The sequence below is a fragment of the Apodemus sylvaticus genome, chromosome 9, assembly GCF_947179515.1.
Source record: "Apodemus sylvaticus chromosome 9, mApoSyl1.1, whole genome shotgun sequence".
Taxonomy (NCBI): Eukaryota; Metazoa; Chordata; class Mammalia; order Rodentia; family Muridae; genus Apodemus; species Apodemus sylvaticus.
The window spans coordinates 9597054-9621930 of record NC_067480.1 but is presented as its reverse complement, the minus strand read 5'-3'; the positions used below and the strand labels follow the sequence as shown (position 1 = coordinate 9621930).

General features: G+C 41.0%; 1 protein-coding gene across 4 annotated transcripts in view; it reads right to left on the bottom strand.

The window, feature by feature from the left end:
• Positions 1-7095: 7095 nt before the first annotated feature.
• The window catches only part of Pja2 (praja ring finger ubiquitin ligase 2), a 53204-nt gene continuing 35422 nt past the window's right edge, over positions 7096-24877 (bottom strand). For 2 of the 4 annotated variants that reach the window (XM_052192122.1, XM_052192123.1), the window contains exons 5-10: positions 22121-22306; positions 17491-17676; positions 14747-14858; positions 11921-12035; positions 11376-11497; positions 7096-9619 (exon numbers count right to left, since the gene is read on the bottom strand). In XM_052192122.1, coding sequence (XP_052048082.1) covers positions 9494-9619; positions 11376-11497; positions 11921-12035; positions 14747-14858; positions 17491-17676; positions 22121-22306 — 847 coding nt within the window. In that variant the 3' untranslated portion in view covers positions 7096-9493. The remainder of the gene's footprint in view (positions 9620-11375; positions 11498-11920; positions 12036-14746; positions 14859-17490; positions 17677-22120; positions 22307-24877) is intronic. The other 2 variants (XM_052192124.1, XM_052192125.1) reach the window with 1 other exon arrangement.

Sequence of the window (24877 nt, the reverse complement as noted above, 5' to 3'; positions counted from 1 at the left end):
CCAATGCAGTAGCTTTATCATTGACCAAACCTGATGGCACTGGTGGTGGTGACATGTAAATAAGACAGAAGACAGGCATCTCCGGAAGCAGAATTGTTCTGTTAATCGGAACAGTTGGGGGACACCATAGTCTTCCGGGGAGTAGAGACTGCATGTGGCACAGGGCACTTGGAGTGGTATAGTGTAGGGAGACTTTAGGGATGGGAGATTCCACATGCAGCTCAGTTCCCTGCAGTATCCGAGTGCTACTCGGTGATCCTTTGCTGGGAATTCTGAAGCTTCAGGGCACCTGACAGCCCACAGGTGTTATCAGTCCAGATTTTCTCAGCCTATGTGCCTGTTAGGTCTTTTCATTAGCCCTTCAGACAAAGAGGACTTCCTTAGGCCAAACATTTCTGTTGGCCTTCTACCTATATGATCTATTTGTTTGCAAAACTCATGAGCATGCGCGTTATTATGGTTTACCCATGGAGGCCTGGGACAAATAAAGGGTATTTCATAGACTCCTCAGCACATGCTGGCCGGGCACCATTGCTTGCTCTCCAGGGTCTGGGCGACATATTTATCCTTGCTTTTTACCATGTGCAGTTCCTGATTAATTTCCTATTACTTCACATTGCAATATGTAAGCCTTCTTGTCCCTGTAGCTGTGTGACAATTTGATGCTGGTTACAGCATCACTCCTTACCCATGACCTTTGAATAATGGCTTCCACAATTCTATCAAAGGCAGGTTGTGCTTCGTCCGTAACGGCCACCTCTGCAAGTCTTATCCGGGCTACGCAGGAACCTATGAGCAGCCCGTCATACTCTACACTAAGAATGTGAATGCTAAGTGTACAGGCTCTGAATCTCACCCCATAAAGACACAAGCCTCGCTTCCAGACATGGCCTCACTTCAACTCCCTGGACTGTGTGCGTTCTCTCCTAGCATGGGATTCTTTCCCACGCAGGCTGCCTCCGCCTCCCACGTATGCATCAGGGCTGGACTAGAGAAGGGGCATCCTTGATGTACAAGAAGTCCAAGCTAAGATAGTCTACAAGGGGGCAGGAGAGGACAGACAGGGTCTGCCGGTACAGGGAGTGACGGGTTTGTGTCACCTGGGATGAGTCTGGCTCATACACTGGACTTCCTACAAGGAATGACAGCTAGATAGGAGTTGGGGGACAGCCCAGCACTGGGCGTGGTGCTGCAGGATACGGAGAAGGGCACCTTCTGCTGCCGGGACTGCTACACACCTGAAGTGGGACTTATGTGACATGGGCCCATACACAGCTGCAGCTGAGGCCTGAGACTGCTTTGCCCGGCATGAGAGTCAGTGTGACTCAGTGTAATTCTGTGTGGCTCAGTGCAATTCTGTGTGACTCAGTGTAATTCTGTGTGACTCAGTGTAATCCTGGATCCTGCCTTCATGCATGGAAACATGCTTCCTTCCAGTCAGCAGTGGACTTCACTCTCCAGACCAGAGCCTGGCTGCGGGCCTAGAGAACAGCCCTGCGGACAGGAGGCCTGGCCCTTTGAGGATGGGTAGTAAGAACGCCCTGAAGGGAGACAGATGGGGGGGGGGTGCTCTAGGTCTCACACAGACACCCTGGTGGGTCCCTGGCCCTGGACAGAGACTAAATAGCTTAAGGAAACAATTCCAAGGCCCAAGAACTCCTTGGCCAGATCTTAACACTGCCCTTTCCCATCAGCCACTCAGGCTGAACTGCAAGGCAGAGGCACTAGCTCACTCTACCAGAGAGCTAGTAGGAGGATCTGAGACAAGGGCCACCTTCTAGAGGACACAGCCAGCCACTCCCAGGCTGTGTCCCAGCAGAGGAATGTCTGCCTCACAGAAGGTAACCTAAAAGACAGAGGAGTGTCCCACCCTGACCTGAGCAGGTGCCGGACTCTAAAGACACTGCTCATGGTAACACAGCCCTCACAGCCGGAACGACCCTTCTATCCCCGCAGTCCTGCAGGGGCAGCCGGCAAGCAGAGGCTGTTGGCAGCGTAGCAAGAACCAAAGCTCGCAAGTCTGGCTAGTGAAGGGCAGGCAGGAAGAATGGAAAGAAATGAGCAGCCTGTGCCTGTTGACACTTCACTGGTGGCATCCTTCAACCCTTCCCTGTAACCAGGAGTGTGTAAATGCTGCTCTTCCCAGACTTGCAGAACAAACCCTCTTTTGTACTTGAAAAGAAAAAATTCTCCTTTGGTGGGTGAAGCACTTCTTCGGTTCTGTGGGCTTCATCCTTGATATGAACACTAAGGGGTCAGATGTTGCTCAACTTACAAGGCAAATAGTGCCTTTCCTTGTCTTTTAAAGAGCCTAGCAGGGATCTCATTCAGGAAGGTAAAGCAATCTCTCAGCTCTCTCTCGCTCCCTCCCTCTCCCTCCCCCACTCTCTCTTTCTCTCTCTGAGGCAGGGTTTCTCTGTATAGCCCTGGCTGTCCTGGAACTCACTCTGTAGACCAGGCTGGCCTCGGACTCAGAAGTGGTATCCTTAGCTCTGAATTCCATTCTGTACCTCTGCTTTCCTAAGGACCAGCTGAACAGCAAGCTCAGAGGAAGGCTTTGTTTCCCTACCCAAGCCTCCACCTTAAAATTGTTCCCTCAACTCCCTCAAGGAAGCCGAACAAGCATCCCGAGGGCTTTATGTGCTTATTGTCCTACCTTGTCTCAGAATCTGTTGTAGGAAAGAGCAAACTGGGACTCTGGGGCCTTCTTTTCTGATCTAACCGTAGCTGTTTCTTGACTCCTCAGAGGATGTCAGTGGGCAAAGTAGACTTTTGACATAGCAGAAAAGTGGAGTCTGCAGTCAGAGGCTGCAGACCAAGTCCTAGTTCCAGCATTTTCTACAGCTGTGATCTTAGGCAAGCCACTATCTCTCCCATAAAGTGAGCTAATAGAGCAGTGCTTTGTGTCTGTTTTGTTGTGGTGGCTTTGGTTTTGTTTAGCTGGTTCTTAGTACACAGCAGTCCAGGAATAGACTAATACCTTCAGCCAAGTTGCTTTGGCACAACACTCACGGCCTCCCATGGTATCTGATACTGGAGAGGAGCAGGGCCTTGGGTATCCAATAACCAGGGAGTGAGCTGCCTGGCACAGAGCCCAGCTAGGGCAGGGCAAGAGTGGATTTTCTAGGCGGGAGGCAAATACAAGGAAAGTTACAAGCACTGGACCGACTCCTTCCTTGAGGGCTACGGGACTGGTGGTGACTGTTTAATCTGTTGGTTCCTTTATGAGATCATCAGATGGCCTACAACTTTCTGTTAAGATACATGTAAAAACAACTCCAAAATATTCTCACAGTATATACCCAATGCCAACTATTTTTTCCAACTTTCCTGATCTTTATCATCAAACAGCTAAGCAAAGAGAAGCTCAGCCGCCCTTTCCAGTAATGGCTTGCCCATGTGTCACAATAAGGACGTCCATTTTTGGTTGGCAATTCCTGCAGTGACAAGGCTTCCTTCTCCCTCTTCACTGCTGACCTTTACAAGCAACCTTGCATAGTGGCTTTTTGAGACCTTCGCTCGTGGCATGCATTAGCAGAGTGGCGTACGGCAGAACAACTGCTCAGGAATTTGTTTCTGGGTGTCTTCCTAGCAGCAAGGAAGGGTAGCTTTGTTTTGTATTGCCTTCCCAAAGACAGCTGTTTTAGAAGCAGTCGTAAGCATACATTGTTCCCCTTAGGTCAGAAGACAGATCTGTTTCCTGCTCTAGATAAGGAAGGTAACACCATGCTGTAAGGCAGGTTTCCCAGAAGCCATCTCCTAAGAATGGAGTTTCCTAATTTCCTTGGTTGTGACACAAACTATTGACTGTACAGCACTGATTGTTAATAACCTTTGCAGTGTCCCTGAGTCAATGGGCAAAAGCAACTGATCCAGTTAGATTACTTAGGCTAGGGGAAGTAAGTCATTAGTGAATGTTCTAGGTCTCACTTCTTCTGCGGGACTCCGGGGACCCTTCGGAGCTCCTGACAGATTGTAGGGGGAGACCTTGCTGAAGTAGAAGGGCTGCGGCTGTACAGTGTGGACCTATCTTTCAGCTTTGTGGTGTGTTGCCGAGATGACCAGAACTGACAGTTGTATGGGACGCACCAGCTGAAGCATTAACTGTGTATCTGTACAGCACTTAGTTCCTCTGGGTGTGTCCTCAGTGTGGGTCCACTTATCTTCTTCAGAGGCTGTGAAAGCCGCAATGAAGGAAGCCTAGAGATCTCGCCAGTGTTTATTCTTTGTGAAGCCCTTACGCAAGGCAGTCTGCAATGAGCTGCTGTGTGTGGGGGTCACCAAAACTTCCACTGCATGTCCCACCAGACTGTTCTGCCGGCCAGGCTTCAGAACTGTCTGGCTTATGTTGCACTTGGGGATAAGAACTCAGTGGAGGCTTATGTGAGAATATCTTAGAGCAAAGGGAAGTGGGAAAGGTAAAAAGTAATGCACAACAGATAAATGAAACCCTGGCTTTCTTTCCATTACATCCAGCTCCATTGCTGAACAAGACATTTCTTGGACCTTTTGTGGCTAGGAGACAGCCATGGCTAACGGTGGGTCTGGCGAGCTTCCTAGAGGGCCCCGACCCAGCAGCGGCCCTTCAGCTTCAGGTGCTCTCTGGTAGCTAGTGTCCCCCCCCCCCCCCCCCCCCCGGGGAGCACTCAACCTTTCTCCCACCTTCGGTTGTTTCTGGCTTCAGTAACCACACAGCATCCTCTGAGGCCCTAGCATCAGGTAGAAGATGGGATTCTTACAGCTGAGAGTCCACTACATGGGGGCAAGAGCTGTGGCTACGTGAGGTGTGCCCCCTGCAATGGACCAAGCGTTTGGTAGATGTTAGTTAGTGGCTCAGCTAAGGTTATGTAGATAATGGTTTGCTGGCTTTGGTGATGTTTCTTGGCAGATGGTAGTGTTACATGGTCTGTGCATTATTTTCACACATTACTTTAACAGTCTAGATCCATTGTTTCAGTGCAGCTATTCATTTAGATATGGGTTGCAACCAAGTCCCAGTTTTGCTTTTCTTCAACATGATCAGAATTGAGACAAGAATTTGCTTTTCAGACAAAACTGACTATGAAAGCTCTCCACTCCCAACTTTATCTGCTTTAAGTGTAAATTTAAACTAAATTAAGCCTCTGTTATTCAGGAAAAAACAAACCTAAACACTGAAATGCCGGGTTTAGAGGTCCTGGGCCCAGCTGAAGAATAAGATTAGATTCTGAGCAAGCTCTGGGTTTGCCTTTGAGGTCCTGCCTCAATGGATATGATGGAGGTGCAACCAGCAATGACATTTCCATGTGCAGTTACATACACAAGCCCACATATATGCGGAAATGGGGGAATGTTCTACAAAGATCCTGAATCACCCAGACAGATGTTCAATACATTGTAGTGTGCACTCCCATGCTCAATTGTCCGGTCATCTCTCTAGGCCTACATTTTATTTGACTTAAAAATGTCTCAACCCCTGGGGTATCTATGGCCCATTTATGATCTTATATGTACACTGTTTGTCAAACTCCAAAGACATTTATTCCTAAAACCAATGATGGAAACCATACCTTAACATTCCCCTTAGGACAGTACATAACAAAAAATATTTCAAACTTACTCATGAGCAGTTGTGCAGAGCCTAATTAGATCTATCACTTTGTAACAAAATTAGAAGCAGAGTAATTATAATGATTTGTCAGTGTATTATTTCAGACAAAATTTGAACATGGAAAAGGTAGGTTCCAGAAACTAAGATGACCTTGACACTGAAGTCTTACCAAACCCAGAGCAGCCGACTTCACCAATGAGCAACAAGAAACAGAGCGTGCACAGCTTTGTTAAGAAGGAAGCTCTTCCAGCTCACTCCCTCTCCTTCCTTAGTTTAGTACACTACAGATTTTACTATTTTCAAAGACTTATCTTGAAAACCTGGCAAAATATGAAACAGGGGCCCACAGGTGGCTGGCAGTTCCTGAAAGTACTCACACTTCAACCCAGAGATCTGTCTACAGGGCTACCCTCAGGCTTTGTAGTCTATCCTCAGCATTTGTCTCTGGAGCTGACCTGTGGGGGGGAGGGGTGTTCACACAGTGAGATGATGGTGGCTGGGCACTGCTCTTCAGTTAGGTTGTGAAGAGACTGTGAGTAAGAGTTAGGAGTGGATCTGGGCTCAGGGGTAATACCCGTGGGGTTCTCCAGCCATGCCACATGCTTGCCTAGAGTGATGGCAACAAAGAACTAACTAGCTCACCTGCCCTGCAGAATGATTGTGAAGTTGGCAGGATGCCTCTGTAAATACAAAAGAACTATTTACCTTACGAGGCAAACACTTTAGGAGAATGAGTAAAAGAGCTGGCCTCAGACTGGTCTGGACCAGATATACTGTAACATTTAAAACTGGAGCCTGAGGGAGGGTGAGAAGATGTGGGAACAAAGTGGACAGGACGTTTCATCCTTGTCTTGTATGCACACTATCTGTAGAGAATCCGAATGGCTGTTTGCATAGTGAAGCCCTGCCTTTGCAGGGGACAAGGTGGCTGCAGCGCCAACGGCTGGCAAGTAAGAGGCCACTTCAGAAGTAGTTTTGAACTGCTGTGAGGGGCATAGGAACACCATTGCTATTCTTAACTCGAAGACTTTTTCTAGCATGTTTTACTAGGAAAATTAGAATTCTAACCCTTCTAAACAAAATTAGCTTTTGTTTAATTGAATAATGTGGATATAACCTATTATGTAACTGATTCAGAAATACGCCTTTGAGCCCTTTGTGAACCATGAAAGATCATTCTTGATGAGAACATTTGACATCAGTCCCACAGTTGGTTTAGAAACAGCCAACTTAAATGAGGCATCGCAGAACTTCGAGAGTTTCCACAGTCTGAGTCAGCACAGGAGCCAGGCTCTGCAGAGGACTGTGGGGTTGCTGAGAATGTCAGGCAGGAAAGGGCAACAGCTCTTAAGTCAGAGCCTCTGCACCAGCCCTAGCTCGCTCGCCCGCTGCCTCTGTAAGTGACCGATGTGGCTCCTAGAGTTCTTTAAGAGTTATGTTCCTTGTTACTGACTCTAAACCCTTCAAGGATTATGTTATAAAAGTGATAGGATCACACAATTAAATATTAGAAATGAACACCGAGTATATCCTGTTTATTGTTTATGATTTACACGGAAAATGCCGGGCTGGGATTGTAGAACAATAAACCAATCATTACAGTTAGACCTGGGCTTTTGAAAACCTTGCATTCCGTTTTAACAGCTCATATATATTTAACAGCTTATATATAAATCCATATCACAAATAATCTTAAAAGTTAGTTAGCTTAGAGATAACAACTAAGAAACACAAACGAAATCCCCATGAGTTGAACTTTAAATATTAGCATTCATATTACAAGAAATAAGAAAATGTTCAAAAATTAAAATAGGCCAAATAACAACATAAAATAGAGAAATAATATAAATGACATTTTATCAATATTTTTACTATTTCTACTTTACCTTCATATATTCTTAACTTTTCAAAAGGATCCAAGATAAGATCAAATATATTGGGGTCTGAACTTGTCAGGTTTGTTACCATGAAAGTCCTAAAACTTCATTTTCCTTTTAAAAAAAATTAAACCAAGTCTCACTCAGCTTTCTCCATCACAGCAGCTGTGTAACTTAGTAAGGAGCCAACCATGAAGGACGGTAACAGATGGAGAGCAAAAAGCACAACAGCTTTCTGACGTTCAACTCTCTGGTTGAGTTTGGAACCAAACCCCTTAACAACTGGCAGATAATAGCTAAATCTTAATAGGCAAAGAAGAAATATTTTCTTTGGGGCAGCTGCTATCTAGAAGAATAAAACCAAGGTCCCGCAATACTGACTAAAGGTGACATGGCTTGTTATACAGCAGCCTGCAGCAGGGTTAGTTTAACCAGTGAGAGCCATAGCTAATCAGCAGCACATAAAAGAAAGCAAACAAACACACCTCACACTTCACAAACTCCCACAGTATACACATAAGAACTAATGTTAATCTGGCATGACTTCTGACACTAACTGATCATCAATGAAATACGGTATGGAAAGATCACAGAGTAGAAAACAAGCAAAGATTAGTTTATACAACGTGGACTATATACATCAGAAGGAAACATGCTAGCTAGAGCAACATTAAGGCCTGAATTTAAGCATCCAAAGTCACAGAAGCCCCAGAAAACCCCTAAATTACAAATTCACCACATTACTTGCATGCAATGTTCACTTTTGTTTTACCCATAAAAGGATACACAGTATTTGCTGTAAATACCAGCCACATTTACAATATATGCAAAAATCAGAATGCAAGTGTTATGTTTCTTATATTTAAGCCTCAAATGTGCCAACAGTGAAAATTCATTTATTTTTAAGACTGGAAAAAAAAGAAAGAATATAAATACTCAGAGATATTACACAAATTAAATGAAACTGCATTTCGGGAGCTATATAAATATTCCCAACACTAGATGAGCAGAGGACCAGGTGGATGTGCACTTGCTAGCACTGTGCCTTCTAAGCTGATGTTCCCTGGTGCTGACATCAGGTCTTATTTGTAAGCTATCTATTACACCGATGTCTGTGTAGACTGGCCTACTCATGTAGGCCTCAAGCTATACAATTCTAATTTTGAATGATGCCGTTACGAACATGACCATGTGCGATTTTGAGACCTTCTAAAGAAGAACCCAAACTATCTTGAGCTAACTACATCCAACTTCTTAAGCAAATATGCCAAGAGTGTTCTGGACCTTCAAGTATTTAACAAGTAGAAGCAGACTGGATAAGGGCTTGGATAGTGTTTCAAAAGGCCAAAACATGAACCTGTGCCAAGCATGAAGCACATCAGATTATTCACATGCGTTACTAGCCTTTAAACACATCCAATGTTCCACTGAATATTTTATCATGTGACCATTTCAGGAGGTTTACATCTAAGATGTAATTTTTTTTTTTTTTTTTTTTTTGGTGTTCTGGTCAGAATTTTAGTCTTTGTTTAGCATTCTGCAAAGCTCTAATCTTAACCTTCTCAGTATTATTATAAACCAAGAGGTTTCGATGTAGCAAAAGCAAAGGGACCAGTGAGAAAGCATGCTTTAGAATTCAGTTTATTTTCAATGAAACCAAATTGTACTACTGTTGTGATCACAGTCTTCATATCTGATGTGGAAAGGAGAGCTTAGTTATGATCTTAGTGGCAGCACTTTAGACAAAACGGAAACGTATGCCACAGAGGTGACTACTGACGTTACGATGAACACCATGTTCAACTAAGAAGATGGATGCATTGCTTCAGCATTCAGCTTGAAAATGTTTAGCATGTTCTGCAAACCTACATTCAGTTTAGAAAGGTTAATACTCTCTTTCTAAACTATGGCATATACTATATAGAGCATTTTAAATATATTTATATATAATTATTTGCACATCAGATTTAGAAGGAATTTGTAGATTTACTGTGATAGAATTTCGATCCTGTTTCCATGTGAGGGCTTATGGGGCTTCTTCAGCATTGTCATCTGCAGGTGAGGCAGCAGGGTCAGGTTCAGAGGAGGCAGCTGCGGATGCATCAATAACTGCAGGTGGGAAGTGACGGCGGCACACAGGGCATGTTCCGGACTGGGGGAGAGAAACCAACCAACCAGTCAGAAATCACAGTACCATTATCCTACGAGCAAGTCAAGTATCTTTTATGGAAAGATTTGTTTTACATTTCATGTGTGTGCACGCACAGTAATCAGGTAGAACACTCAACTTCAACTTATAAGAGCACTGAATTTCATGGACATTTTTGTGTTTCATTAATCTAATTCAGAGCAAGTCTCCAAACAGAATGAAGAAATTTAGTGCTATCACAATAATAAATTCTAACAAAAATAAGATCTGGGGGTATGGGGGGAGGCAGAGCACATAAATAAAATGTTTTTAGAGTATGAACAGAAAAAAGTATTTTAAAAAACCTATTAGGTATTAGAAGAAAACCTATACAATCCCTTTGGAGGAAAAAAAGAAATATTCCTCAGAAAACTGGGCACCTCACTTCCAGAAGATCCTGCTATACCACTCCTGGGCATATACCCAGAGGATTCCCCAGCAGGTAATAAGGATACATGTTCCACTATGTTCATAGCAGCCCTATTTATAATTGCCAGAAGCTGGAAAGAACCCAGGTATCCCTCAACGGAAGAGTGGATGCAAAAAATGTGGTATATATACACAATGGAGTACTATTCAGCCATTAGAAACAATGAATTCATGAAATTCTTAGGCAAATGGATGGAGCTGGAGAACATCATACTAAGTGAGGTAACCCAGACTCAAAAGATGAATCATGGTATGCACTCACTAATAAGTGGATATTAACCTAGAAAACTGGAATACCAAAAACATAATCCACACATTAAATGAGGTACAAGAAGAACGGAGGAGTAGCCCCTTGTTCTGGAAAGACTTGGTGAAGCAGTATAGGGAAAAAAGAGAACAGGGAAGTGGGAAGGGTTGGGTGGGAAAACAGGGGGAGGGAAGGGGGCTGATGGGACTTTCGGGGAGTGGGGGTCCAGAAAAGGGGAAATCATTTGAAATGTAAATAAAAAATATATCGAATAAAAAAAAGAAAAAAAAAGAAATACAGAAACCAATCCCATAAATGTCGACATCTGGGGATAGTGTAGGTGCGTTCACTGGTGGGTGGGGATATGAGTCCTGTAGGCAGAGCGCAGAGCAGTCAAGGGAGACAGAGGAATAATAAAAAAGATTTCAGCGAGTTACAAAGTCCAGTGAGTACACCTTACACAACACAGGAGGCAATGACAACAAATGCTGTAAGGAATAGTGAACATCTCTGCACTGGATTTCAGGGGTGATGGGGTGGGGCAGGGCAGGACAGGGCGGGGCAGAGCTGTTCCAGGGAAAAGGGAGCTAACACTGCAAGACAAAGTCAGGAAAGCAGCTCGGCTAGGGCCTTTCCTGATGTTAGTGAGGCTATATCAGTGAAACTCTTTATTTATTAAGTAACTCAAATACACTTAAAATTACTGGTAAAGTCTCTAAGGTAGGTCTATAAAAACTAGACAAGGGGTCAGTTGATTGATTATTGTATTTCTCTCATACATTTCCAGCAACACCTGTGCACACTTGCAAAATACTGTTTTATTATCACAGTACACCTTGAGTGGTATAAAAGAGTCTTTTGAAATACTTCTGAAAACAATTTCAGGGCTATAAATGAAAATACATTAAATAGCTGCTGTTGTCTAGTTATGTGTCTTAAAGGCTTAAAGGCTATAGGCATAAAGGTCACCACTATTATTATTACTTGTATCAAGTATTGTGAAACTATTATGTATTAAGTTTTAAGAAGTCCTCCTGGACCCACCTTCTGCAGCCAAATGGAGACACACGGCTTATGGAAGAAGTGATGGCAGGGCAGCTCTGTGGCAATGTCATCCTTGATGTACTCACTGCAGCAGATGGGGCAGCACTGCTCCTGACCGATGGCTGGGAACAACAAGCAGTGCACATCTGTCAAGTCAGCGCTCAACAGTAGCAAGGTTCATCACAATGACAGCCTTGACTGATGGCAGAGGCAGAGTTTGATCAGTTAACTAGCAAGCATGATTCTACCAAATAATTTGGAATTTTGTAAGCATTCCTCTTTTAAAAAGACAGCTGGTAAATACATTTGTGATTTTATTACACATTTTCTACTAGGTGAAAGTTCATCAGCTTCTGGCTTAAAAATACGTATTTTATAATATATAATATATTACTTATATATATTACTAATACACATATTAATATATATGCTAATATATATAATTATATTACATATATTACTTAATTACTTCATCTCCTAAGTGCTCCAATAAATACATCAAAATATACAACATGCCATCTCAAACTTGAGAACTTTGACCTTACCGGTATGATCTTCTAGAACAAGAGTTTCTGGAAGTCCATCAATGCTTTCCTTACTGGCAGGTGGATTAGCCACCTCAACATCTACTGCAAGAGACTCCAAATGTGCCAGTGCAGTCTGAAAAAGAAAAAAGTATAGTTCTTTGTTAGCAGACACTTTAATTTTATAGTAATGGGAAACCATAAATTGATGTCTTATCAATTTATATTTACCACATTCTACATTCTTTTCCTGTTAGTCCTTTGCCCATTTAACTCCCTTCCAACAGGACTACTACCAAGATCATTAAGTCAAATACTTCTCCTTTATCTGTGCTCACGTGTGCACACATATGCATGTACATACACATCTGCAGAATGCCCAGCCTATAATAAGCTTCATCTTGTTTTTTAATAATAAGGTCTTTGCTCATTATAACTACATTTTAAAATGAATAGTCAGAGTTCTTATGCGGGATCAACAATGTCAGGAAAAGAAACACTTTGGAAAAACTCACTTGATGAGATAAAATGTCATGGTTCGACTACTGTTTACAATATGAAAACAACACCCTGACTCGTGTGGTTTTATCTACTCGCACAGAATCAGCACGTACACACACTAGTCAACAGGTATTGCAGTTACCCAGTCACCTTTCTATAGGGGCTAAATCCCTGTAAATGACTATCCAATGAAGGCTGGAAAAGCAAGAGGTCGCGTGCACATTTGCATACCTCATCCTCTCCCTGTATCTGACAGGCAGGCAGGCCTTGTCTCCTGCTGCTGCTGGCTTTCAGTACATGTTCTTATGGCAAATGGTACTGTTTCCTTTGCCTGGAACTCTCTGTACATTCTTTACATCCTATTCTTCCAGAAAACCTATGCCAGTAATCCCAAGTCACAGTGGAATCTTCTTTCTGAACTGCTCTCAATCAAGATAACTAATACTACATGGTATATTACTTGTTAGCAGCATATCCTTAACCACTAAGCCATCTCTCCAGCCAATTGTTTGTTTGTTTGTTTATTGTTATCAGCATATCCTAATAACATCATAAGATCACAAAGCTGCAACACTCCATTAATACAGCTTAATACTTTATTACTGAGATGGCTATCAAAACTAGGGCCCCTTCCTGGTATGAATGCAAAAATATTATAGCCAATACAGAAAATAGTATGGCAATTTCTTAAACATTTAAAAATAGAATTACTTAGCCAGGTGGTGGTGGTAGTAGTAGTAGTAGTGCTGCTGCGGCGCACTCCTTTAATCCCAGTACTTGGGAGGCAGAGGTAGGCAGATCTCTGGGAGTTCAAGGTCAGCCCAGTCTACAGAGTGAGTTCCAGGACAGCCAATGACACACTAGAAATGCTTTCTCAAAAGATACAAATAAATAACTAAATGAAAATAAATAAATAAAAAGTTACTATGCACTCCAGCAATTCTACTTCTCAAACAGCTGAAAGCACAGACCAGTGCGGATGGATCTGATCACAGCCTGACTTAGAATGGCCATGCAGTGGGGACATAGGAGCACACCAGATGCACACTTATAAAACACACACACACACACACATACACACACACACACACACACTTACTTATATGTACACACTCACATGTACACATTCATATACACACACACATTCACATGCACATACTCACATGCACACCACTCATACACTCCACACACATACATTCATAAAGATAAAAAAATAAAACTTTTGCTGAATATGTTTCTCTAGGTATAAACTCAAAAAGTAATCAGACAGAGAAAAGGCCTCCTTCATTAAGGAATGTCATTTCCAGTAAAATTTTGTGTTTAAGTGTTAGCTAAAATTTTTTATTTATCTGTAACTATAATTATAAATGAGAAAACTGTAACTTAGTTTAAGCCAATTTTCTGCACTGATTTTTTTTCTAATTGCATTTTACTGTGTTTCTGTGTATGCATGGGTATGGATATCACAGACCTCCTGAGCGGGTTCTCTCCAACAGTGTGGTGGGTTCCTGGGGCTTAATCCTGCTTGCCAGACTTGGTAGAAAGCACCTTTTCCCATTGAGCCATCTTCACAACCTTGAATTAATTTTTTTTTTTTTTGAGACAGGGTTTCTCTGTGTAGCCGTGGCTGTCCTGGAAGTCACTCTGTAGACCAGGCTGGCCTCTTGAACTCAGAAATCCACCTGCCTCTGCCTCCCAGAGTGCTGGGATTACAGGTGTGCGCCACCATCGCCCGGCTTGAATTAGATTTTTAAAAAAACATTTTCTTTGCAAAGATGCTCAAGCAATTATTACTTCAGACTATATAGAAAGTTCTAATATCAATTATAGAAAAATTAAAAGATATTTCCTATTTTATTCTGCATTCACTCAAACAGGAGATACTAATATGAGTCTAATATATATTGCAAAGACCTACAACAAAAGCTACTATCTAAAGATAAACATGGGCCTAGTACTGGAAAAGAAATAGAAATAAAAACAACTATTGATAAAAGAGATGTGCTGCTTAGTACACAAATAAATGAAAGCATGCAGGTTTTGCTTTTGTTTTGAAAAGAATCCCAGTGTTGAGGTTCAACAGTATAGTTGGGGGAGCTAAATGAAAATATCTGGGTTTTTAATTTTGGACAAATACATTTCAAAATAAGTTTGTGTTTTAGTTTAAGAAAATAAAAAGGGGGCAAGAAGAGGTAACAAATGGGTCCCACTGTGGAAAAGTGTGGATGTATGAGAGGAAGCAACTCTAACTGCAGAAGTCAGCACTATCTGGACAACAGAGCCTTCTGTGCCTATGTGTATTCATATGTAAACAGTCACAGTAGGAGCTATCAGTTATAAAGATACCTCCATAGCCTGGGCTAGGCGTTCTTCTAGTGCCATGTAGGTGAGGAACTGAGGATCCACATAAGAAATAGCTTCAGCAACTCCAAGTCCGTCTGCAAAACCATCAAACAGGCTGAAAAAAACAAGACCCACAAGCATGATTTCAGAAATCTTACAGTGAGGATAATTTTATACTACTGTATTGGTAGGCTGTACAAATTTTGTAAGCAGAAAACTCTTGAAATATTTTCATGTGAATTATATGGACTGAAGACCAGGGAGAGCAACAGAGAGCTAAGGGTCAGATGTAGAGGTATACAGCGGACTGCTTACCAGACCGTGACCTCACTGCACAAGCGCAGGGAATCTTCCCTGTGTGCTCCTGACTCAGAAGTTTGCTCTACGGCAGTATTTTACTCATACCATCCCTTCCCTGTATTCTCTCTTTCAGTTTCCAATATGGGCGAAGGTGAAAACAGGAGAAAGAAAATTATCACTAAATAAGAGCTCTCCCAAACCCCTGCCCACGCTGAACTGCTTAACTACTTTGGGTTTTACAAGATTTTATTTTCTCAAGCCTTCCCCAATCTCTTCTTCCCCTTGGCTAAGAATCAGAGCATCTTCATTTATTAATAGCTAGAAAACTATTTTTCACCAAACCGTTCATTTTTATGACTTCTGGTGCTGAAGAACTATAAGTCCATCAAGAAAAACGGGTTTGAGTCTGGTGTAAACTCATAACTACTTTATCCTTAAGTCAGATTCCAAATTTTTGCTGGCCCTAGAATTAGGTTATTTCAAAATTAGGAAACCCAGACATGGTAGTACATGCCTTTATCCTAGCTTTGAGGAGGCAAAGGCAGTGGATTCCAGTGGGTTCCTGGCTATCTAGAGTTACATACTGATAGTCTGTCTTAAAAAACAAAACGAAACAACAACAACAACAACAACAACAACAACAACAAATCAAAGCAAAGCACCCAAGTATGCCGTTGGCCATTTGCTCTCTAATCTTGCTGCCTTGGGAATTAATTCAATTTTATTTCTTCAATGGTTTCTTCTGCAGGTAATTCCCACATTTTTAAGTAGTTCCAATCTCTGTGCAGTTCCTGACCCACATTCTAGTTGCCTATGGGGTGCACTGTGTAGATGTGCTCTCATCACATTGTAAAGCCAAGAGTCTAAAATGGCTTGTCTAAAGACTAACTTCTGCTGACCTCTATATCTTCTCAGCATTTGAATAACAGAGTCAGAAACAGTCGTACAAGTTAGCTTAAAATAGTCAATCAGTTGACTACCACGGAATTACAAATAAAGTACATCAAGAGATGTAGAGAAAATTTAGGAGTATTGGAAATCAACAAACATCACACAGAACGCAGGAACATTCTTACCCACCCACCCACACATTTTAGAATGAAAGGAATCACCAATCTACTCTTGCAATGACATTTTATCTAATAGTGAACAAGAATGCAAAGAGAGTGACTTGTGATCAGTCAAACAGGAATTAATTAAATCACAGTTAAACTGAAAAATGTATTTTATGACTCTGACTACCTCTTCATCTATAAAATAAACAGGCACACAAATAGCATACTGGAGATAACCAATAAACTGTAAAAATAGTCTTCCATGCACACTGATTTGCAACAGGTCAGATTCAAACTCTGAAACACAAACATGACTACTTCCTACAGAAAATGCATCCAAATGACTGAAGTAAATTACTTCCTAATCATTCTTTCTTCAGTAGCATAAACAAACCTGGACACTTAGGACATGATATCTAGTTGTAAATTGCGCCACTGAAGAATAATCAGTGTTAAAAATTAATGTTTCAGAAACGAATTACTAATGGATGCTAAAGCTAGTAGAGAGAAGTTTGACAGCTGGAGAATAAGCAGGTTATTTAGTTTCAAAGTAGCCATTGGCTAAAAAGAGGAAATGGTAATTGGACAGTTCAAATTTGTCTGCCATATGTATCTTTTGGTGTGTACTTAGGACAAAATGAATCATTTTTTGTTTTTCCTGGTAAAAATTAGTAACTCCATGTGTGATACTGGAATTACAATGTGAAGGATAATCCATAAATAAACGGCCTAAACTTTTAAAATATGTCAGACTTGAAAAAGATTAACGGAAGAGATGGCCAGATTAAAGAAATACGCTAGCTAAGTGCAATAAAGGCCCAGAGTTAGATCAGACGGACCTTTCCTGTAAAGCCAGCCGTAAGGACAAGGAACACTGGAGTAAGCCCTGGGGGTTAAATTAGTACGATGTCAAAACTAATTTTATGATTTCAGAGATTATGTGTTATCTAAGAAAATGTTCACATTTTTCAGCAATTCATTCTAGAATTTTTATAGGTAAAAAATAATTTATGTGGACTTATTTATAAAAGGGTCAGAAGAATTCATACCATAAATACAGAGAGAAAAGGAAACACTTTAAAATAATGACATGTAAGAGATCTTAGTGAAGGATATATGGGAATAGTCTGCATCATTTTGCTGATGCTTCTGTAAGTCTGAAATTATTTCAGGCACTGACATATTTAAAACCAAAGCCTTAAATTTTTTCTCTTAAAATCAATGCTACTAAGATGTGAATGTCAAAGAAGAGTGAGAAAGAGTGAAACAGCCCAACCATGGGGACAGTGACATCTGATGAAACGGGGAGAAGCCTCAGCTCGCCTAGCAAATGCAGCTCCTATGCCTCTTCTCAGTGGTAACCAAGCATGCAGCAGCAAGACACATACATACCTCCAGTCCACATCCAGGTCTTCACTCACGCTCGAGTCGTCCTCCAGGTTGTTGTTCCCGTCCAGCATAAATGCTTCTGGCTGTGCAAACTCATTGGCAGGCTCGTTCCCCTCGTCACTGCTGCTCTCATTGACCTCATTGTACTGTAACCAGGGGATCTCACCCTCCTCCAAGGATGTGTGTTCCCTGACAGAAACATTCAAAAGGAAGTAATAAATGCCTTTAATCCCAGCACTTGGGAGGCAGAGGCAGGTGGATTTCTGAGATGGAGGACAGCCTGGTCTACAGAGTTCCAGGACAGCCAGGGCTACACAGAGAAACCCTGTCTCAGAAAGAAAAAAAAAAAAAAAAAAAGAACCAATCCAAAGCCACCAACCGCCGCCACCCCCCCCCCATAATGTTGCTTTGAAACACATCATGTTGCATTTTGTTGCCATTCTATTTAGTGTGTGTAAATTGCATTCTTGTTGTTTTAAGTCCTGGGTCCTGAGGAGTCTAAATGGCTGTTTTCCTTATTTGCATTTCAGTCGAATACAAATGGGCGAGACAGCACAGAGGGTCAAAGCTCCTGTCATTAAGTCTAAGGACTGAGTTCAAACCTGCGATGCACAAGACAACCCACTCATACAAGCTGTTCTGTCTCCCTCTCTGTCCTCCCCACCCTCCCTCCTCCTCTCTCCCTCTCCCGACCCCATAAAACCTTCTAAAAAGATTTTACTGTGTGTGTGTGTGAGTCTGGGTGTACGCCAGTACCCAGACTATGCATGCCTGTACACACAACACAAAAGTCAAAGAAGACATTAAGTATCCTCCTCTGTAATGCCCCATCAGTTCTCACGAGGCAGGGTTTCTCTGAGACTTCCACTGTCTCTGTAAGCCAGAAGGCTCAGCAGCCCTGACCTCCATCCTCTTTACCCTTCCTAACAGTGCGACTCCTTGGGCCAAGCACAGCCAACCACCACACCTGACCTGTTATCCTGGGAGAGGGATTTCCACTCTGATCTTCAGATTGTTCAGCAAGTGATTACAACCACTGGGCCTTCTCTCCAGCCTCTACTTATACATTTAAATCTTTATTTTGAAAACATTAATATAACTCTTCTAGTTATTTTCTGGTTAGTGTTTGACTAAAATATCACATTGCCATTTTGATTTTTATATATATTTATACTTTAAATATGTGTTCTTTAGCTTTTTAAATTTATACTGATAAACTTTTTCTTTTTCTTTTTAATTTTATTTATTATTGTATATGAGTACACTGTAACTGTCTTCAGACACCCCAGATGAGGGCATCAGCTCTCATTACAGATGGTTGTGAGCCACCACGTGGTTGCTGGGATTTGAACTCAGAACCTTTGGAAGGGCAGTCAGCGCTTTTAACCATCTCACCAGCCTCAAACTTTTTCTTATAAAAGCAAAGATCAGTCTATATATATATATTTGTAACTAGTGATTGTAAGAACTATTTCTACAGCCTACCTTTTCACACTTTTGTCTTTCCTTTTTAGGTAGATTTTAATATTTTTATTCCTTTCCCCCCGGTACTGGGGACAAAATCCCCTGTCTTTGACACTGCACTACATTTCCAGTCCCTAATAGTTATGGTACTATTTTCCTTATTGCAATAGCTATCCTTAGAAAACTACTATACACATTCAGCATGATGAAGCTGACCCTACAGACGGTACAAGCCATCTAAAAGCTAATGGTGTCCAATGCTGAGTTATGTCCCTACCACACTTACAGCACAACAGATCTCCAGGTAAATTATATTAATAGATGATTTTGATGAAAACAGCTAATATCCCCCAAATGTATTTTATTTATTCTTATGCGTGGGAATCCAACTTCAAGCAAGAACATTCTCTTAAAGTTAAAACTATGTTCAGTTGCTTCCTTGTCATCCACAATGCATAACTGAGAACTAACGCTTGCAAGTAAGTTCCTATTTTCTAGTTCTCCTTGTCCACTTGGTGATCAAAGTGAAAACCTATGTTATTAGTGATTCCTCATTCTGCTTCAATACAACAACTTATTTTATTATTTAAAACTTCAAAAGATTCTCAAACTTAAGAGTTTGTTTGTTTGTTTTTCCTGGAAGGAGAGGGCTGAGCTGAGAATCAGCACCAGGTCTTTCTACACACTGCCAAGTACTCTCCCAGAGTCACAGTCTCAGCTATAAAGCTTGCTTTCTAAACTCCCAAGTATCCACTAATCACAACAATTCACTCTTTTTTTTTTTTTAAACTTTAGCCCATTTCCAAATAATCAGCACAAAGCAGACGATCTTTTAAAATACCTATCAGATCAGTTAATTCTCTATTTAAAACTTCCTGCTCTCTGAATAACCTTCAGCTGAGGTACCCCGGCCTCCAGTCTGCTCCATTCACTTTTACCACCTCAGCTCCATCACATCACCAACTTTACCCAATCCTTTCAATTTCTGCCCTTAACTCTGCCTAAGCAGCTCCACCTTAACCATTAAAGTTACTTTTTTTATTTTAAAAATATTTATTTTGTGCATGTGTGTGTGCTTGTGCATGTGTGTGTGGTGGGACAGCACGTCGTCACATCTTATAGAAATCAGAGTAAATTTGCAAGAGGACTTGATTATTTTTTGCCAGCATACGGCTTTTGGAACTAAAAATTGAAGGAATTTAGTTGTCATCAAAAATATTTAAATAATTGAAGATATTTACTTATTTTGGATTTTTGGTTTTTTCGAGACAGGGTTTCTCTGTATAGCCCTGGCTGTCCTGGAACTCACTCTGTAGACCAGGCTGGCCTCGAACTTAGAAATCTGCCTGCCTCTGCCTCCCAGAGTACTGGGATTACAGGCGTGCACCACCACTGCCTGGCTAAGATATTCACTTATAAAGTAGCTAGATGGTGTTTCATCACCTAATACTAACAACATTTGCCAGAATAAATAACTTATTTTAACAATGGAGGGAGAGTACAGAAAAAAAGAAAAACATTGCTTTTAAAGGAAAGCAAATTGATAGATATCAAAATCTAATCATGCTAGCTAAAAGACATCAACAGGGAAGTTCTATACAAAATAATACAAACAATCCATCATTAAACCATGAGTTCATAATCATGATTCATATATTTAAAAAAAGTAGGATGGTTAAGTATCATTAAGAAGTTTAAAAGCCTGGTCTACAGAGTGAGTTCCAGGACAGCCAGGACTACACAGAGAAACCCTGTCTCGAAAAACGAAAAACCAAAAAAGTTTAAGCAATAAAATTTCCTATGATCAACAGGTCAAAATGTTTTTGTTACAATTTCTATATTGAAAAGATTTAAAATTCAATATTCTTGGTAGAATCCCATAAAATAAATTAAAAAGTTGTTATTCCTTAATGTGACTTAACCAATGTTTTCCTCTAAAAACATGAGGGTGTCTACTCATTTTATTTATGATTTAGTACTTTTAAAGCCTTGGCCAAAGAAAGAAATAGAAAAGGAAGAAGTCTATTAGTCTCTGTTTGGAGACAGTATGTTTCTATTCTTAAATGAACCTAAAATTTCTAACAGAAAGCAAACAGATTCAGTAAGAACCTAAAAAAAAGTAGCAGAACAGAATAAATAAACATAAAAAATCAGTAATTTCTATATAGCAGTAAATGATCTTGCTGAGAATAATCAAGGGGAAAAATAACATTCACAACAGCTTCTAAAATAACAGATACAGATACACGCACATGGGGGTAGGAGAAAGAAAGATTCCAACCTATTCTACTGGTGAAATACTACAAGGACAGCCAAGCTGAGAGCCGCAGGTCCTTTGTGGGTTTTGGAACACAATACTACCAACTCATTCACACACTGCCTATGGCTACTGTTATGCATCAACAGGCTAGATGAGTAGCTACAACAGGCACTGTCATACATAACCAACAATATTTATCTGGCTTCTCACAACTTAAGCTGACAAACCCTAGATAGGAATATTTCCATTCAAGTTATAAAGTCACAGGTATTTACCATAGGTCACCAACATTCTGGAAAATACTATCCAATCGAGCTTGATAAAAATACTCAAACTTTACCTGCCTCCATTTCTTTGCACGAATCCAAACTCCCCAGACATGCTGCGTATAGTTTACCACAGATTTACCTCTTACAGCGCGGCTTCTTGTCCCAAGTCTTCATTGTATGGCAATGGGCAACATTAATTTATTCTTAACTCAGCTGAAATGACCTTTCAAATAAGCAGTTTTCAACCTATGAGTTACAACACCTATCTCTAAAAATATTTACATTATAGTTCATAGCAGCAAAATTATAGTTATAAAGTAGTAACAAAAATAATTTTATGGTTGGGTATCACTACACCATGTGGAACTGTAAAAGAGCTGTAACACTAGGAAGTCTGCAAACTACTTTTTAAATACTCAAATTTCCTTTAGAAAGCAATAAAAACATATTCTATCCTCATAAAAATACTGAAATTGCTAGTGTTGAAAAGCGTTCCCTACAAAATACCAAAGCACCATGGAGAAGCTGTGTGCTCCTCCGCGTGGGCTTCTCCACGGGATGGAGAGCATCCCCTGCATGGGAAGTATGTGCGGTACTCTTCACAGTGCACTTCACAAGTGAGTCCCTCTGTTGAACATACCCCTCCTGAAGAGACAGCTCTCGGTTTTCTTCCTCGGGGCCACTACTATCACTCTGCAGCTCACGGTCATTCTCATCCTTTCCTGGCAGAGTTTCCCAGCTTTCATCGCTTGAGGACTGGTCTTTTTCTGTGCCAGAAAATCGGTGAGGCAGAGAAGCAGACCATTCCCCATCACTGCACTCTGAACTGCAAATCAGAACAGACATAAACTACCATCACACACTAAATTATTTTTGTCATATGGAGTCATTACGGGCTAGGTAGGACTACTGATGCCTAGGCTGAGTCAGGACCATAAACAAACAAATAAACAAATAAATAAATAACAAAAACAAATACTCAACAGAATGTAAAACTGTCAAATGATCATGGCTCACAGCAGATTATGGAGTATATCATTTTTTCTTTATAGTAGAATATACAATTAATGGTATTTAAGTAAAAGTTTAGACACAGACATGGGTGGGAGAGGGGAGGGGGAGGGAAAATGAGGGGTAGGATCAGGTATGGAGGAAGACAGGAGAGAAGTCCAGAGGACCTGGAGAATGAATAGAAATATGCAGCAGTGTGTGTGAGCGAGGGGGTGGGAGACCCTCTAGAAAGTTCCAGAGACCTGGGATGTGACAGGCTTTCAGGACCCAATGGGGATGACCCTAGCCAAAATGCCCAACAGTGGGGGGAGGGAGCCTGAAGAGACCACCTCCAGTAGAGAGACATGGCCCCCATCTGAGGAATGGGGCCAACCATCCACCTTCGAAATTCTTGACCCAGAATCGTTCCTGTCTAAAAGAAATGCAGATACAAAAATCGAGCGGAGACTGAAGGAAAGGCCATCTAGAGCCTGGCCAACTGGGGATCCATCCCATGCACAGGCACTAAACCCTGACTGACTCTATTACTGATACCATGCTGTGCTTGCACACAGGAGTCTAGCATGGCCATCCTAGCTAGAGATGCTACTAGCAACTAAGACAGATATAGACATGGCCAACTACTGGACTGAGGTTGGGGACCCCTGTGGAAGAGTTGGGGTAAGGACTGAAGGTGCTGAAGGGGATTGGAACCCCCTAGGAAAAACAACAGTCGCAACTAACCTGGAACCCTGGGAGCTTCCAGGGACTAACCAAAAAACACACATGGGTTGGTCTGTGCACCCCCTCCTGATATAGACATAGCAAGATGACTGCCTTGTCTGGCCTCAGTGGAAAAGGATGAGCTTAATCATGTAGAAACTTGATGTCCCAGGAAAGGGGGATACTGGTAGGATGAGGTGGGAATAGGTGGGTGGGTGGGGGAGCACCCTCTCAGAAGCAAAGGGGAGGGACGAGGGAGTGAAGAACTCTTGGATGGGGGACCAGGAAGGAGGGCAACATTTAGAATGTAAATAAATAAAATAATTAATTAAAAAAAATAAATGCAATTTTAGAATAAAAAACAATGTCTGAAATGAATATGGTATTACTCACCTGATGTAAATGAAACAATTTTCTAATTATAAACTGACCCTTTGAAACAAAAGACTCTGGGCCTGCATTATTAATACTCAGTAGTTCTTTATACAGGAGAAACTTTAAGAGCAGCCAGCAATGACCGCCTTCTTTCCTTACACAGACTATCACTGTCTTCTGGGTGTTGTACTTCAATGCATTCTCTCTCCATCAAAATGTCATCACAACCCTCTGGCCCCTCACCCCAGGACTGGGCCAGACTTCATTTCTTTGAAGACGACTTGTCATAAAATTGTCTTTTGAGCAGGAACTGGGCACTTGGCTCACTTATTCCGAATCTCTGTACTGCAGCTAGTTCTTTAACACTGCACTTAATTTTCTTAAGCATTAAATAAAGTTTGTGAGACACACTGGATTTGGGCTTCCCAAAGCAGAACAACCGAGAGCTTTCCCCGTCAAGCTAAGGTGGCTGTAGATGGCCTAGCCAGGTAACTAAGCTGTAATTTGTGAAGACTAATGAATTAAGCCATAGTTAGTAAGCTGTTTCCTATGCCTTATATCCTGCTCTACTTCTGAAGATGCCCAATTCATGAATTTTACTAAAACAAGCAGCATTACAAAATTTAACTGATTTAAGGTATTTTCCTAGTTACATAAAAATAAAATCAGTTTTCTTAATAACTTACTAGCAGTTTCCAAGAAGACAGAAGAGCTAAATGTTTATTAGCTTGTAGTAGATATTAAAGACTATTCAATCATATAGCTTTACGTGTAGAATTTTATTGGTTATTAATTGACTTGAAAAGGTTAGCAGAAGGTATTTTTATAAGGATGTTCCAAAAAACATGCATATTTATGACAAATGACTGAATCACATGAATGATTTCTAGTACTGCTTCAATTTGAATTACTAATTATGACATTAATGTTATATGACTACACATAAGGTTACATAATTATTTATTAAATATTATTAATTAATTATTTATTAATAGGGTTAATAATTTGTAACCCTAAAATCCTAACTGGCCCAGAAAGTCAGAGGAGTCCATAACCATGTTGAGTTTCTACTAATAAAATTGCCAGACCTGTAATAGCCAATTTCTTTATTGGAGACATAAAGTAATATTGATAATATCAAATTTCTAAGAACAAGCTTTGAAGTCAGATTTGAATCCTGAATAATATCCTTAGAATCCATGGTAATTTTCTGTGTTTAATTTCCTCATCTATAAAATGATATTATTAATATTTATATTTCACGAATACAATGATATTTAGATTAAAAATTGGAGACAAAATATATAAT